At 52.3% G+C, this 16603-nt stretch overlaps 1 protein-coding gene across 1 annotated transcript in view; it reads right to left on the reverse strand.

Moving 5' to 3' along the window:
* focad (focadhesin) overlaps positions 1–16603 on the reverse strand; it is a 44371-nt gene that overhangs the window by 19297 nt on the left and 8471 nt on the right. Inside the window, exons 6-20 of the mRNA XM_079758277.1 lie at positions 14195–14296; positions 13208–13469; positions 11322–11531; positions 10926–11013; positions 10021–10214; positions 9042–9335; positions 4261–4365; positions 3685–3786; positions 3227–3360; positions 2333–2459; positions 1884–2018; positions 1459–1509; positions 1185–1268; positions 712–847; positions 9–133 (exon numbers count right to left, since the gene is read on the reverse strand). Of these exons, the coding sequence (XP_079614403.1) occupies positions 9–133; positions 712–847; positions 1185–1268; positions 1459–1509; positions 1884–2018; positions 2333–2459; positions 3227–3360; positions 3685–3786; positions 4261–4365; positions 9042–9335; positions 10021–10214; positions 10926–11013; positions 11322–11531; positions 13208–13469; positions 14195–14296 (2149 nt within the window). The remainder of the gene's footprint in view (positions 1–8; positions 134–711; positions 848–1184; positions 1269–1458; positions 1510–1883; positions 2019–2332; positions 2460–3226; positions 3361–3684; positions 3787–4260; positions 4366–9041; positions 9336–10020; positions 10215–10925; positions 11014–11321; positions 11532–13207; positions 13470–14194; positions 14297–16603) is intronic.

The following is a 16603-nucleotide window of genomic DNA, read 5'->3' on the forward strand; positions in this document are numbered from 1 at the left end:
CCGGGCACCCCGGCCATGGTCTTGCCCTGGTCCGAGAGGGCGCCACCCCCACCGCGAAGGGCCATGGTGTGGACCCCCCGGGGCATGCGCTTCATGGCCTGCGTCACCAGCGAGGTCAGCAGCAGCTCATAGGCTGCAGGGCGGAGGGAGAGAACCAGCATACATGTTTAACATCCTAATGGGAACGTTTATAGGGTAGCCCTGTCACACACAAATGGTCGTTTGTTGCAGTTTGCATTTAGGCAGGGATAACAGTGTAAACATGTGAAAGGATAATGATTAAAAAGACAATGAGACGACGATTTGATGGTCGCATGTAAAATGAAAAAGGTTTGATAATATTTAGACCGGTGTGGACCTACATGAAAAAAAAAAGGAGCAGCAGACAGAAAACTTTTGAGCCCTGATTTAAAATATTAAAGAGAGCGCCGACGTTCTTGAAGTTTGTTCCAGATATGCAATGCGCAAAATGTTTTAACATACCGCGTGTAGAGAATTAAACTATCGAAATGTAATCTAGCATCTGAAGAATGTGCAACTATAACAAGAACTAAATGACTTTGTCCAGAGGCGAGAGATAAACACACAACGGAGGAAGCTGAATTCCCAGCAAACCGGGGGTTTTAAAGTGATCATTATGGATGCGCGCGGGACATAATTGGGTTACGTCTGGGTGTCTTTGGAGACGGGACACCGGGCCCCGGGGCATACCTGGCAGGGCCGAGGTGTGTGTGAGGCGGAGGAGCTTCACGTAAGACAATCCCGGGACGGACAGATCCTTCTCCTCTTCCTCAGCGCCCTTCTCCTCCTCCTCGTCAGTCTCAGTGGGCTTGGAGACCGGCCGTGCCTAAAGAGGGAGAGAAAGATTTAGAGCGAGTGGGAGAGGGAGAGTGAGAGATCAAATCCATGCCATCGCCATTTGGTTGGGGTGAACATAATGGAGACTAAAATAAAACATTTTCATTCACTTTGGAAAAATGCACTAAAAAACAATTAACAATGGCAGTAAAATACAAAACTGACAATATTGATAAAAAACACCATCAAATGTATATAATGACTCCAGTTTGTATTCAACAAAACATCTAGGAGTGTGTGTGTGTGTGTGTTTGTGTGTGTGTGTGTGTGTCCATGTGTATGTGTGTGTGTATCTGTGAAGAGAAAAACAGAGGTTTGCGTCTTACGGGCTCAGGGAGATGGAGTATCGTGTGTGCGTCTTCGGGGAAGCCCGTCAACGCCTTGTAGCCACAGCTGGACGTCTCTGGCTCCTACAGGTGTAGCGCACACACAGACACACACACATACACAAACAAACATACGCATTATGCACGTCCTCTGCAACGCACACATCGCCGCTCACAAACTGTCGAGGATGAGAAGCGATTGCAAGTCGCGTGAACTTCTGCAGCAGAACCATAACAGACACACACAGCCTTGCCCTCATGTGCGCACACGTACCTTGCTCAACGCGTAGCGCCACAGAAAGCTCACTACTTCCTCTTTGAGTTTCTGTTGGAAAAACAAATGCAAAGAACAGTGAGAACAGAGGTGTGTATCTGGCCACTAAATCAGCGGGGTATGAGTTATAATATTTATTGAAAAAGCCCTGTCATGTCCAAAAGAGGTTTTTACTCTACAGTACAATTATGTTACCCAAATGAATGCTTATTAATATTATTCCAATAATTAGCAGGACAGAGCGGGCTGTATTTAGCATCGGGAGCGCCTACATCATAATCAATGGCGGACTTGGATCACAGTACGTACACACACACACACACACACACACACACACACACACACACACACACACACACACACACACACACACACACACACACACACACACACACACACACACACACACACACACACACACACACCTGGTATTCCGGTGATTTGGCGGAGAGCTGGGGCAGGAGGGCCAGCAGCTCAGCGACGGCCTTCACCACCAGGGGCCGGGAGTCACAGCTCAGTTGGGGGCCCAGGGCCCGCCACGTGGACACCATCTCCACCACCTGGGGGCCCACAAGGACTCTGACATACGGCTCTGAGAATTCAGCACTGTGTGTGGGCATGCGTGTGTGTTCGTTAGCATGTGTGTGCATGTGTGTGTCCTTGTGTATATGTGCCTGCGTGTGTGTGCAGTTGTTTGTGTCTGCTTACATGCGTGTTTGTATACGTGCGTGTATGCTTGCTTGTGTGGGTGCATGTGTGCGTTTGCATGCCTGTGTGTGCAATTGTGTGGGTGTTCGCTTTTGTGTTTGTGCGTCTGTGTGCATGTATATGTGTCTGCTGTGTGTGTGCGTGTGTGTGTGTGTGTGTGTGTCACCTCGGCGCGGCAGAGGTCCTGCAGGCCTTGCAGGGCCAGGGCGGCGGGGGTGGCCAGATCAGCCTTGGTACACTGGCCCAGTGTGTGTGTGATGGCAGCCAGCATATCACCCCCATGCTGGTAGGGCCTGTAGCACACGCACACACACACACACACACACACACGTTATGAAATGCAATACTTCACTGAACCAAGCAGAAGGTAAAGGCGAGTTACATCTCTTCCATTTAAAGGATTTATATTCAGGCTATAAATAGGCTCCAGGCTCATAATGGCAGAGTGGATGGAAACAGAGTAGAGGAGGAGGAGGAAGGGTAGGAGGAGGAGTAGGAGGAGGAGGAGGAGGAGGAGGAGGATGAAGAGGAAGAGGAGGAGGAGGATGAGGAGGATGAAGAAGAAGAGGAGGAGGAGGAAGAGGAGGAGGATGAAGAAGAGGAGGAGGATGAAGAAGAAGAAGAAGAGGAAGAGGAGGAGGAGGAGGATGAAGAAGAAGAGGAAGAAGAAGAAGAAGAAGAAGAAGAAGAAGAAGAAGAAGAAGAAGAAGAAGAAGAAGAAGAGGAGGAGGAGGATGAAGAGGAGGAGGACGAAGAAGAAGAGGAGGAGGATGATAAAGAAGAGGAGGAGGACGATGAAGAGGAGGAGGAGGAGGATGAAGAAGAGGATGAGGATGAAGAAGAAGAGGAGAAGGAGGATTAAGAAGAAGAGGAGAAGGAGGATGAAGAAGAAGAGGAGGAGGAGGATGATAAAGAAGAGGAGGAGGATGAAGAGGAGGAGGATGAAGAAGAGGAGGAGGAGGATGAAGTGGAGGAGGATGAAGAAGAGGAAGAGGGGGATGAAGAAGAGGATGAAGAAGAAGAAGAAGAAGAAGAAGAAGAAGAGGATCAGGGAGCACACCTCTCTCTGCAGATGTCCTTCAGACAGGCGGCCCGGGCCAGCACCATCTCCCACTGGGCGTCGCGTCCCGCCATTACACTCAGCTTCCCCCCGGGCGGGCCTAGCACCCGCTGCAGCTCCGGGTACACGCGGTCCTGAAACACACACACACACACACACACACACACACACACACACACACACACACACACGGGCGCACACACACACATACAGGCACACACACACACACACACACACACACACACACAGACAGACAGAGTGACACACACACACACACACAAAATCAGTGCTTTGCAGACTTAACCCCATAATTTCCGGACGAATTAAAATAACAAAAACATGGATATTGTCCTTAGTCGAGCCCTGGTTTCTTCCCCGTGAGCCACTGCACTCCTAAACCCGGAGATAGCTGCAGTGGCTAAGCAGAGCACGGTGTCAGCCGACCAGGGGAAACTGACCTGCTTCTTCCAGAGCTCCGTCGTGAGGCGCATCACCACCGCCCGCAGGGTGGGGGCGCTGGCGAGACTCTGCAGCACGTGCAGCACCTGGGGCACGCAGAACTGGAACAGACACACCACGCACCAGGTGAGGGTCAGAACGGAACCCTGCTTGTTAAGACCGTCAGGTTTGGTGTGTAAGCGTCGTGTTGTTTTTTGCAATGGAAAATTAAAATTAACAAGAAAAGTCACGACACAATAGCATCTTAAATATGGGTCCGTCGCTAAAATGTGGGCCTGGGTCACAACATAGTCATTACGAAGAAAAGATTATATCAAAGCTTTCAATATACCAGGCGGAAAGAATATGACAAATACAATACAATACGATTATTATCCTGGACAACGTCATGACAAATTTGAAAAAAAGAGTTAAGAGAAAGGTGGAAGTGACAAGAAGCACATCTATTATAATCACTTCTACACATAATCCCATCATTTTGAATAAGAACTAAATGCAACGGCTGCAGCGCAAAGTGACACAGATCACCACACCAAATCTGAGCCTTCTCAGGTCCGACGGATCCTCTCCCTCACCTTATGGGTGCCCAGTTTGGGCAGGGTGTAGAGCACGGCGTGGGACAGGGAGGGCTCCCTCTCCTTCTCCAGCCTGAACAGGAGGACCGGGAGCAGGGAAGGCACCTGGGGGGGGAGACGGGTCAGGGGTCCTTTACAGCCAGCCGCTTATTATGGAGGTTAGCTTCACAATAATGACCTGTACAAAGTCGGCGCATTTGCATTATCCCGCTAATTTCATGGATACTTTGCATTTGAAGCAGAATATAACAACAACATTTTGTTTTTATTGCTGGCACTAAAAATGAAGTGTCTGTTACATTCTACTGTTGGAAAACGCGGAATGCCGTAATTGACGAATCAGAATCGAGTGTTCAACAGAATTGTGTTATGAAAAGAGATTAACACAGCAATAATAACAGCATATTACTATGAAACAATAACAACCATGCAACAATAACGGTCCATTTTTATGCATATCCCGATCTTCCAGACACCCACTCAAAAGCTTAACATCAGAAATAAAATATAACATTTGAATCTGAGAATGCTGCCACGAGAAAAAGATGGAATTGAGTTGATGAAATAGAAACTGTAATCATGAGGATCGTGATAACCCTGAATGATTAGTGTTATTTAATCATGTTGAACGTTTACAGCATGCACATGTTTCGGTAACACTCTTTGGCTTTTCGCCATTTCCAACCGTCCAAAAAACAAATACAGAGAATGCTGGGGAAATTGAAGACGTAAATGAGTCTTTGTGGCCCGATGACAAAAGCCGTCATCGGGCCACCGACTCAGGCAGGCCTGTGTGTGCTCGAGCCCGTGTACTGTCTATAGGACTTTGGGTTCCAACGTCATGCATTGAGATGGACTTCTCCAAAATGTGAAATGACACACCTTTCCTCTTACGTATCCCGTTGGTTGAAATGACGATCCCCTATGTGTGTCAGTGGTCCTGATTACAATTGATCCAACCGGGGTACGGCGCAACGGCCGACCCAAACCGATGGCAGCGTGACACTAGATTATTTGGGGGTGCTTCAGATGAGGGTTGGGAGCCGAGTCCAACTACATCTGCAACAAGCAGAGATTACGTGTGTGTGTGTGTGTGCGCGTGCGTGCGTGCGTGCGTGCGTGCGTGCGTGCGTGCGTGCGTGCGTGCGTGTGTGTGCCCTCATGCACGATTGCATGTTGCATCTACCGCCCCCCCCCACACACACACACACACACACACACACACACACACACACGCACACAGTCTTCACCCATGCATCCAAAGTCCCTTCCCCACCCCTGAGGTGTTGCCAGGTGCCTGGGCCTGGGCGGGGGGGGGGCCTTCAAAGGGACTCCAGAGATATATATTTCCCTATTCTTCCCTTATCTCCCACTGCGCTCTGTGTGGGTGCTCTCCAAAGCCCCAGTGTACCACCAGGCAGTCCGTGCATTCAGCAATAACACAGAGAGGGAGCAACAGCCTAGCGCCACCTTGGCGGGCCCAAAACGACCCACAAAGGAGCCCTTTCGGCAGGTGGGCTGAACCGCGGCCATCTTGAACCCATTCAGGGAGAATGGGCGGGATGGCGCTGTGTATATAAAAACAATCCCTCTCCCTTATTTAGAGCGGTGTGATGCAGGAGGAATATGCCGCCCAGAGGACTGCTCAAACCCTCCGCTAAGCAGCACTCGGCGATAATAGGCCAGGGAACACAGTGATGTACGGGGACGATAAATGGAATAGGTTATCTGTTTTCTGTTCACCCAGCACTCCCCTTTAAAGGGCATCGGCAAAAAGGGCAAGCAGGCAGGATTTTAAATGTGCAATTGGGTCAGGGGTGTGAAAGTGTAAGCGATTTTAACATCCATTTACCAAAGACTGCATTTAAACCGTTATAATTCTTTTTAGACGGACGTCTGGGGATGATGATCCCCCATCCATCACAGGGCTGGGCATTTCACCTTTAAACCCAAGCACCCCCCCGCGCCACTAGGAATCATTGCCAACGTCCCATGTTATCGACAGACAGACAGACAGACAGACAGACAGACAGACAGACAGACAGACAGACAGACAGAGGGCCCTCACCTTCAAGGTGATCCATTGCAACCTCAACAATCACGCCGCTGCCTAGCTCCTCCCCTTCTACGTTTCACCTTTCACCCCCCCCCCCACCCAAGCCCCGCCCACATCCCACACCCACAGACTGCACCCATTGCCCCCCCTCCTCCGTTTTGTCATGCACGGCCGCTCGGCAGACTGTGTACAATCCCCCCCCCGTCAATGGGCTCCGTGGTGCATGGAGGGCCCTTAGAAAGGGCCCCGTGGAGGACAGCGCAGGGTTAATAGTTTGTCATTCCAGGCTAAGTGCTCCTGTTGGAGCCGACGGCCCCCCCTTGTAGCGGCTGGGGGCCCCTGTGTCGCAGGGAGCTGAACTTGGCCCTACATTATACGTCTTCGTTAAAGAGACCCTGACGTACCGGACGGTGACAGCTTGGGGGTTGGGGGTCGGGGTCTGGAGGTAGGATGCTGGAGGAAATTGGAATAAGGCGGCCCGTTACCCATAATTCTTCATGGATGCACATGGCGTTTGCCTGCTCCTAAACCAGGGCTGCATCCGCCAGCGGATGTTTGGAGATTACGTATTTCCCCTCTGTGTGCTGCACATCAGATGCCGGCAAAATTAAAGTCACCTGTGATAATTTACAGATTTTTTATTTTTTTTTCACCGCGACGTTGTTCTTATTCGGTTACCAGACTCCGGCTGAATTGTGGGATAGCGTAGTGACCTACCGTTGTATACTGTGGCGGTAGTACGCATTCAGAAACTTTTTTGCCCTCTACACAATGCGTAGTGAGCATTCGGACGCGCTATATTTGTGACGTACTACAAAATGCCTACTATATAGAAGTCAAGTATGAGTATTCGGATACAGCCCAGGTGTGAATCTGAGTTGTAGATCTGGATTAAGTTGGGACAGAACCAGCTGTGAATCTGGGTTGTAGACCTGTACTAAACTGGGACAGAACAAGATGTAAATCTGGGTTGTAGATCTGGATTAATATTGGATGGAATCAGGTGTGAAACTGGGTTGTAGATCTGGATTAAGCTGGATGGGATTGAACATGGTGTGGATTTGTGATAACCTGGTTTGTTTGTGGTCTGACTCTGGTTATATGGTTTGTTCTATGGTTGGAGGAAAACACCACCACCCGAAATGTAGTACGGTAAAATAGTATATACACGCTTCTATGGTGAGTTTGTCCTAATCGTGGATTGATCTTGGTGCCCCGTTGAGCAAGGCAGGGTTTCTAGCAAGTACCAGGAGCAGCCTGCGTGCTTTGAACATCGAGATGGCAGCAAACTAGAGCTGCAATGCTTCAAAATAAATCCACCCAGTCCGAGAGGAGCTTAGTGTACCACCACAGAAACGTCAGCGCTCTCGCATTCGAGTCCAGTGGGTAAAAATCATCCCAGAGGGGCCAAGCTACCCATCCTGAGACTACATGCGGCAAGTGGAGGAAGCAGGTGGGACCTGCTTCCTCCATGCTGCATGCATCTTGCTCCCAACACCTGGCCCCCAGTACAGGGACCGTCTGAAGCCTTTTGGGGGTCTGGCTTGGGGTTCCCCTGGCGGTCCGGCAGTCTGGCTCATCCTTCATCAGGCGAGCATTGCTCTGATCCTGGGCAGGACCGTGTGGCAGTATGGCCGGTTGGAATTGTACGGGTTCCATAGAGAGCTGTTAAGACGGAATTAGACCTGGGAGGTATGATCGAGGGACCGGGGGATCGCCGGTCGAGGGACCGGCGATCAATCAGGGAACACGAGGCGCGGGTTCACATCGTCCGGGACTTCAGTAGCGGATATTAAACGGCCTGTTTTCAGTTTCGCCCGATCAGCAAAGATTGACTGCCTGTCGGCTTACGTCCTGAGTGGCAGGTGTGATGATTGCGGTCTGGTTTGTTGTGTTTGCGGTGTTTGGCTGGGGTCCCGGTCCAACAGCCGTACCCAGTTTCTTGTGGTTGTTTTGACGTTTGCGTTTTAGACGCTGATCCGTACTTGGCAGCGGCCCCCTTTTTTGAGTTTGCCTCCGGGTGAGGTGGAACGTGTCGGCGCGTGGGGCCATGCAGCGTACTACCCCGGGGCTCCTCCGTCCTGCCTGACACTAGCTGCTCCTCCAGCTCCGAGGCGATAGAGGGGAAGACTGCACCCAGAGGAGCACCGAAACAGACCTCCATATCCTCCCATTCTCAGAGCTGTGCTATATTTATCAAAATGATCGATTTTTCTTACAAATCTTGTTGATATCCATCTATTTTGCCATGTACAATATCTTGACATATTGTATTTGATGTCTGTTTTCAGGTCGGACTTGTGAACGGGTCGATCACTGTCTCCGCTGTCACATTCGAGGGCCGGGCAGAGAGGCTCTCTGGGAGCAATTAGAAACTAACAAACCACGCGTAATTAGCCCCCCATCACAGCTTGGGATGATTCCCGTTACCTTTGGGGTGGCGCCGTTATCTTTCCCAGGGGGTGACATGTGAGGTCTGTCGGTCCTTCCCCCAACCCCCCACCCCGACAGAACAAAGACCTCCTATGCTAGGAACACCTCGGAATAAGGTAGGAGACGACCCCGTCCTGACAGGAATGAAACCGGAGCATTGACATTTCAACGTCTCTCCAAGTAGGATATTGACTGTAGAACTACAACCCAGCTCTGGCAGGTACAAACGTACACACACACACACACACACACACACACACAAACACACACACACACACACACTTTGAGCTACCTTAGAGGGGTCTGCCTCCGCGATGGCGACGGCGGCCCCCAGGGCCTGGTGGCAGATGGCAGGGGGGCCGGCGGTGAGGAGGTGGGCCACCACCAGCACCAGGGACCAGGGCAGCGGCTGCGGACCGCCGGGGTGACCCAGGGACGAGGTGACGGAGGCCAGCCACTCGGCGGCGGCGGCGGCGTGGGGGTCCTCGGCGGCGGCGGCGGCGGCGGCCACCCTGCGCAGCACGGCCACGGCCAGGTGCAGCTCGCTGTACCACGGGCTGGGGGGCAGCGGCGGCACGCCACCGGGCTGGGGGGATTAGGATGGAGCATTTCAACCAATCAGGACTTGGGGTTTGAGTTGAGGCGCAACGCTAGGATCGCTGCACTGGTACAGCCTTGGATTATAAATATTAACAATGGCCGACTTTTTTTTTTTTTTACTACATTGACATTTTGCTTCAAGTGTCAGTGTATTGTTGCTGTAGTTCCACGCCTTTTCATTCATTGGTGCTTGAGTTATATGCGTTGTCGCTATGGTAACACGCCTTGAGTACGGGGCGTTGTTGCTATAGTTACACGCCTCGAATGGATTGCATTGTTGCTCAAGGTACATGTTATGAATGGATGCATCGTTTGTTGCTCAAGGTACATCTTCTGAATTGGTCAGTTGCTGCTGTAGTGACATGCATTGAGTGCATGCCCTTTCTGCCCCAGCGCTAGGGCTGGTTCAATACGTTGGGTAAAGGTGCAATTAATCTAATTTCGATACTTTTTTGGTCAAACGGTCTCCAAACCAATATAATCGTGTTGAAACTATTTTTTTTCTGTTATGTTTCTTTTTGTCGTTAAATGTTTTTTTTGAGAAATGCATCATGTTTTCAAGCTCCAAAAGCAATCGTTTGAATAAATCGTGATTTTAATATTGAACCAAAATAATGGTGGACTGGTGGATTCCCTCCATGGCCGAGCAGGCGGCCCTGGGCGGCGCTCACCTGCGGGGCGGGGCCCGTGGCCCTCTGAGCGCTGCGCAGCACGCGGCCGGCCAGCGCCAGGGCGCGGCGGTGGAGCCGGGGCTCCGCCAGGGGCTCCACCAGCCCGGCAACGGACAGGAGCTGCAGCACGGGCAGCAGCAGCAGAGGGGCCCCCCAGGGGGCCAGAGGGTCTTGCTCCGGGGCCAGGGAGAGGGCTTTGGGGACAGGAGGGGAGGGGGGAGGGGGGAGGGAGGGAGGGTAGGGAGAGAGGGAGGGAGGGGGGTAGAGAGGTGGGAGGGATGGAGGGGAGAGGGGGGAGGGATGGAGGGAGGGGGGAGGGAGGGAGGGAGGGAGGGGAGGGATGGAGGGAGGGGGGGAGGGAGGGAGGGAGGGAGGGAGGGAGGGGAGAGGGAGGGAGGGAGGGGAGAGGGGGGAGGGATGGCAGCCGCGAAGGACGTGATGAAATGATTGGGGGGTAAGAAAAAAGGTTAAGAAGTTAAAGGGGCTACCGCCTTTACGTTATGACAATCTGAGCAGTAGTGATGGTCGGAATGGTTTCAGGAACGCAAAGACACATTGGGTTTCCATAGCAGCAGCGAGTGCCAGGGGCGTGAACTCGGGTGAGCACCCGATAAAAGGCATACTCTGGAAATGCATTTTCGGCCGGAAGTATCATTCTTCATGTATTTTACAGAGAATTTACCCCAGTTTAACAACCTTTGACGTTTTAGCAAATAAACACTGAAATAAAATGATGATCCTCAACCCAAAACCTCAAATCATTGCCTTGCTTTTTTGCATTTGGTTTCAACGGGAAACGTGTGGAAGGGGCTTGAGTGAGTCCTGGTGTGTGTTGGGCCTTGGGGTGCTGGTTTGTGGGGGTTGAGTGAGGGCTGGTGTGTGTGAGGCGACAGGGTGCTGGTTACCGAGGTTCAGTAGGCCGGTCTGTTGGTCTGCTGGTGCTTCCAGGAGCAACAGGCCCAGACCCATCAGTACCTCCTCTACTGGGACCTCCTGCAAAACACACACACACACACACACACACACACACACACACACAATGAAATAATTAGTCAATAACAAATATAAACAAAATAGAAATGATCAGGATGATGATGATCAGGCTGGTCTGCCTCTGCCTTGCCGCAAGGATTTCATTAACCAGAATCGCCCTGTGTTAAGGGTTAAAGAACTTTAATGGATCCTCCGCTTTCGTCTTCAAAATAAGAGTTTGATCGAGGTTGCTTGTTTTTCCATCAAAGTGTCAAACTCTTATTTTCAAAGCGAGTGCGGATGGCCCTGGGTGGCAGGAGCGCCTGTACCTGCCGGCAGGTGGGCAGCAGCCGGTGGATGAGCTGCAGGAAGATGCGGCAGTCCCCGCTGAGCTGCAGGCTGAGCTTGCAGGCGCAGAGCAGCAGCAGGGCCAGACGGGCGCTCTCCGCACGCCAGCGCTGCCCGGGCGCCCTCTCCAGGCTGGGCAGCAGCACCTCGGCGCAGCCCTGGAGCTCCAGGACCGCCCCCATGCTGTCCACCTGCAGGGAGGGGGAGAGGGAGGGAGGGAGGGAGAGGGAGGAAGAGGGAGGGAGAGAGGGAGGGAGAGGGGGAGGGAGGGAGGGGGAGAGGGAGGGAGGGAGAGGGGGAGAGGGAGGAAGAGGAAGGGAGAGAGGGAGGGAGAGGGGGAGGGAGGGAGGGGGAGAGGGAGGAAGAGGGAGGGAGAGGGAGGGTAAGGGAGAGAGAGGGAGAGGGAGGGAGGGGGGGAGAGAGGGAGGGAGGGAGGGGGGAGAGGGAGGAAGAGGGAGGGAGAGGGGGGAAGAGGGAGGGAGAGGGAGGGAGGAGAGGGAGGGAGGGAGGGAGGGAGAGGGAGAGAGGGAGGAAGAGGGAGGGAGAGAGGGAGGAAGAGGGAGGGAGAGGGAGGGTGAGAGGGAGAGGGAGGGAGAAAGAGGGAGAGGGAGAGGGGGAGAGAGGGAGGGAGGGAGGGTGAGGGAGGGAGGGTGAGGGGGAGAGAGGGAGGGAGAGGGGGAGAGAGGGAGGGAGAGGGGGGAGGGAGAGGGAGGGTGAGGGGGAGAGGGAGGGAGGAAGAGGAAGGGAGAGAGGGAGGGAGAGTGAGGGGGAGAGAGGGAGAGGGAGAGGGAGGGGGAGGGAGAGGGAGGGTGAGGGGGAGAGAGGGAGAGAGGGAGGGAGAGGGGGAGAGGGAGGAAGAGGGAGGGTGAGGGGGAGGGAGAGGGGGGAGAGGGAGGGAGGGAGGGAGAGGGATGGAGAGGGAGGGAGAGGGGGGGAGAGGGAGGGAGAGGGGGGGAGAGGGAGGGAGAGGGGGGAGAGGGAGGGAGGGGGGAGAGAGAGGGAGGGAGAGGGGGAGAGAGGGAGGGAGATTGGGAGATACAGGGAGGGCAGGGCTTAGTTATGGTTCCACATCGACACAACGCAAGGGGGTTTACGGACCCCTTACGTCCTTGCGGACCCTTCTTGCGTCCGTCGCAAGGACCTGATGAGCGCCTCCCAATAATGGTAACCTTTTGATCGGACCAATCACAGCCCTTCCTGCTGCGTCGCCTTGACGCAAGGTTACCATTTTCACCGATGCAGAACCAAAACAGGTTCACGACTGCGTTGAAGCGACTGCGTGTTCATTGCGTTGCGTCACCCTGGAACCATAACTGAGCCTTCAGTGGCAAATGGACAGGATTGATGTACTGCTTTTCTAACAGGTGGTAACTTAGGTGCCTTGCTCAGGGAACACATTGACACTTAGGTGTGTCAGGGGGGAGAAAGAGAGGGAGAGGGAGAGAGAATTACTCCTCTCCAAACACACAAAGAGAAGCAGTGCGCACTTACTGACTAATGAGTACACACATGCACAGACCATACACAGTAAGTGCATGAGAGAGAGAGGCAGAGAGAAAGGGGGGAAAGAAAGACAAATAAAGAGCTTAAGAAAGAAAGAGAGTAATGCTCGATAGATCTATCCTTTTGTCATTAGCTGCAGCTACGTTTCGGTGGGAGGAAAAATAAGATATTCTTTGTATATTAGACATGGAACTAGCGATCTCTACCTTTAAACAACACCTAAAACATCCGTCGGCGATCGCTCAACCGAAGTACAACCACCATGTTCCACAGCAGACATCGGGAGGGAAAACATCTGGTCGTATTTTTGGTGAACGTCGCTCATCTCTACTCCCTCCTCCTGTCGAGACGCAGGCGGCCTCACCTGCATGTGGGGAACCAGCTGGCAGAAACAGCCCAGCAGGCTCTCATGGACCAGCGACGAGCCTCTCCCAGGGTCCTCATGGGCGGGGCCTCCCTCGTGGGCGGGGCCTCCCTCATGGGCGGGGCCTCCCTCGGGGGCGGGGACAGGCAGGAGGAGGCGGAGCAGGTTCTGTCTGAAGGCGGCGTGTGCCGGCTGCCTCTGGGGCTCGCAGTACAGGTAGCGGAGGAACGGCGTCAGCATCGTGACGTAAGCGGGGTCCTCCCTGTGCCAGACGTTGGCAGAAATACCGGGTGACAAAGTAGTAGCATACATTTAACACTCAAGGGGCATACAAAGAGCATATAAGCAAACTACAAGTAGCAAACAAGTAAAATACTAATAGCATTAAAGTAGCGTGCAAGTAGCACACATTTAACGTACAAGTAACACTCAAAATAAGTCAAATAAAAATAACCTGTATAAATAAAACATGTATGTTATTTGCATGATCAACTTCTATACAACTGCAACAGTGTAAAGGAGAGGTTCTTGGGGCTGTAGGGATTGGCTGTACTAAGGTGGAGGTCTGGTTAGTGTCATCATATCTTTCAGAGGACCAGTTCACTGCTTCCATAACCTCACCTTGAATCAAGATCAATGTATCGCCAAAAATCGACGTGTTACTCAAACAACACCTCAAAAGACCACCGTGTCGTGTTTCGGGATGTGTCTGTACCGCTGACCGGAGGGGAAGCCAGCACTTTTAAATAACCAATCAGAACCAGGTAGAACACTGAACAACACGATGGTGGGAGACTTCCAAGAACTGGAGAGGTACGCTGAGCTACGGAGCTTGCGGCAGCCTTTCGTTTGAGATGCGAGTCGGAACGGGAGCACAGCGAGGCGTTTGAGAATGCATGAAGAGGAATCCCACCGCCCTTCTCTCCACACCTAGCACATGGCCTGATGGGAGGAGGAGGAGGAGGAGGAAGGGGGGATAGCACTTGCCTTTCTGTCCCTTCCTGGATGAAGTGGTGGATCTCCAGCAGCAGGTAGGGCCAGCATTCAGCCCGGTTCTCCAGGGCGGTGATGTAGGGATGGGGGTTGCTTCTGCAACACCAGACAAAAGACGATTGTTTTAGAGACATAGAATACAGTGGAATACAACCGCTACCATTTTAAGATTGGTATCATAAACGTTGTATTTTAGACACTTGCCATCTGTAGTATTGTAAAGGAGGCAGACACGCAATTTATCGTGGGTAATAGATATTTCTGTTTCATTTCACTGGCCATTTTGACCCCAAAAAACTTCTGTTACCAGTGTTTGACCTTGCTGTGTTGCCTTAAAACTTACATCGAGGCACAAATTGCAATGCGTTCATGTTTTTTATTGAAATATATGTACCGTGTCCTCAACTTTGTAGGACTTACCGAAGAGTTACTGAATGATATAAAGGATACGAGTTGTTAACTTTCAATGCCTGCATTATCTGAAGGTGTACTATAGAACATAGACGAACAGAAAAGTGTAAGAAACATTGGCATTGTCCTTGAGCAAGCTTTGAGCACACAAATCTGCCATGCATTAAATTAATGACAATATTCAGTAAGGTGTACTATAGAACATAGACGAACAGAAAAGTGTAAGAAACATTGGCATTGTCCTTGAGCAAGCTTTGAGCACACAAATCTGCAATGCACTAAATGAATGACAATATTCAGTTGACGAGCCTTTCTTGGTCGTGACACTCGAGTCCATCTGAAGATCCCGAGTGGAGACAGGTCAAAGGTTAACCAAACAGGAGTGGGCAGTGTGGGATTCGGGGGGGGGGGGGGGGGGGGGACATCCGTCATCGCATCAATCGTCTTGATGGGGAGGAAGAGAGCGGACAAAACACCCACTTCAGCCGTGACCATGGCGGGCACCAGCATTGGCTGAACAGGGAAGACCATGTTATCTGCCCTGAGCATCTCTCTCTCCCCCCCTCTCCCTCTGTCTATCCCCCCTCGGCTCTATTCAGGTTACCCCGAGTTCTCCCCCCCCCCAGCCCACATCCATCAGTCTCCCCGTCTTATCTCCCCTTTCCCCCGGCCACACAATAAGACAGGAGGAAGGGGGGTGGGGGGGGAAGGACAAGCTCAAACTCAAGGGTGGGGGGGAGCAACTGCAAGTTCAGCCGTCTGAACTGAGAACGTCTGGCAGCAGCTTCCTAAAGGCTTAGTTATAGTTGGACGTCGACGCAACGCAAGGGGGTTTACGGACCCATTACGTCCTTGCGGACCCTCCTTTTGTCCACCGCAAGGGCCTGACGCGCGCCTCGCAAAAATTCTCACTTGTGTCGAGGCGACGCAGCAGCAAGGGCTGTGATTGGTCCGCTGACTAAAACCAGACGCAGAACCAATTCAGGTTCACGTCTGCGTTGCAGCGACTGCAGTCCTTGCGTTGCGTCGACGTCCAACCATAACTACGCCGTTGGAGACAGGTAGTAACGGTGATGATGTTCCACGACCTGATTCTGTGGTGGGTCGGCGATCCTTCAGGGACAGAGCTAAGAACAGACGGAAAGACGTGACGACTCTCGTCCAGTCTCGGTCTCTCCGCCAGACAGAGAGTGCCGTCTTTTTGCAGATGTGGCAGATATAGGAGTCAAAAACATCTCACCACTCCTTTACCACTTAAAGTTTAATACAGTATGGACAGGGCAATGTGTTTGTTTTCCCTTCATATTCCCCAGCGTCAGTATCAGAACGTTAAAACTGTCGGTACCTCATTTTCAATACGGTTTATTGTTCAAACACGACATCTCCAAGTCTTTGAAAGTCCTTCTGACCCACACAGGCTGGACCTCTCTAAACACCCTGCTGCTCGGAACATAAACTGTGTATCCTTGCCTCCCGATCTATCCCTGTGATATCTCGCTTATTTACAACAAATCCACATATCTGCCTCTGCGTCCGGTAACAGTGAGCAGTTCAGCGCCCATGAGCAGTGTCTCCTCCCAGCCTCGCCCTCACCCTGCTGGGAGGTTTCAAGTGGCTTAGTGTCCTCTGTGGCAGCCTGTGTGGGGCAGCGGTGGACAGCCGGTCCACAATGAGCACCACTGAGCATCCTCCATTAATCCCAGCCCCGGTTATTGTTGCCGGACTCCAGGCCCCCCCCCCCGGTCCCGACCAATCAGCAGAGCCGGAGCCGGTTGTGGAGGCTGGTTAGCCTGCACACATTCATCTACACACCGGGGGGGGGTGGGGGGGGCTGGTCCGTGCCAGACACACACACACACACACACACACGCAGCCATGCATGCACAAACGCACAGAGGCCGGCAAGCATGCACAAACACACACACAGGGGTACACACATTTATGCAACAATGCACACACACAGACAGACACACACACACACACAGGAGATCA

Source organism: Pollachius pollachius (assembly GCF_949987615.1).
Source record: "Pollachius pollachius genome assembly, chromosome: 20".
Lineage (NCBI taxonomy): Eukaryota > Metazoa > Chordata > Actinopteri > Gadiformes > Gadidae > Pollachius > Pollachius pollachius.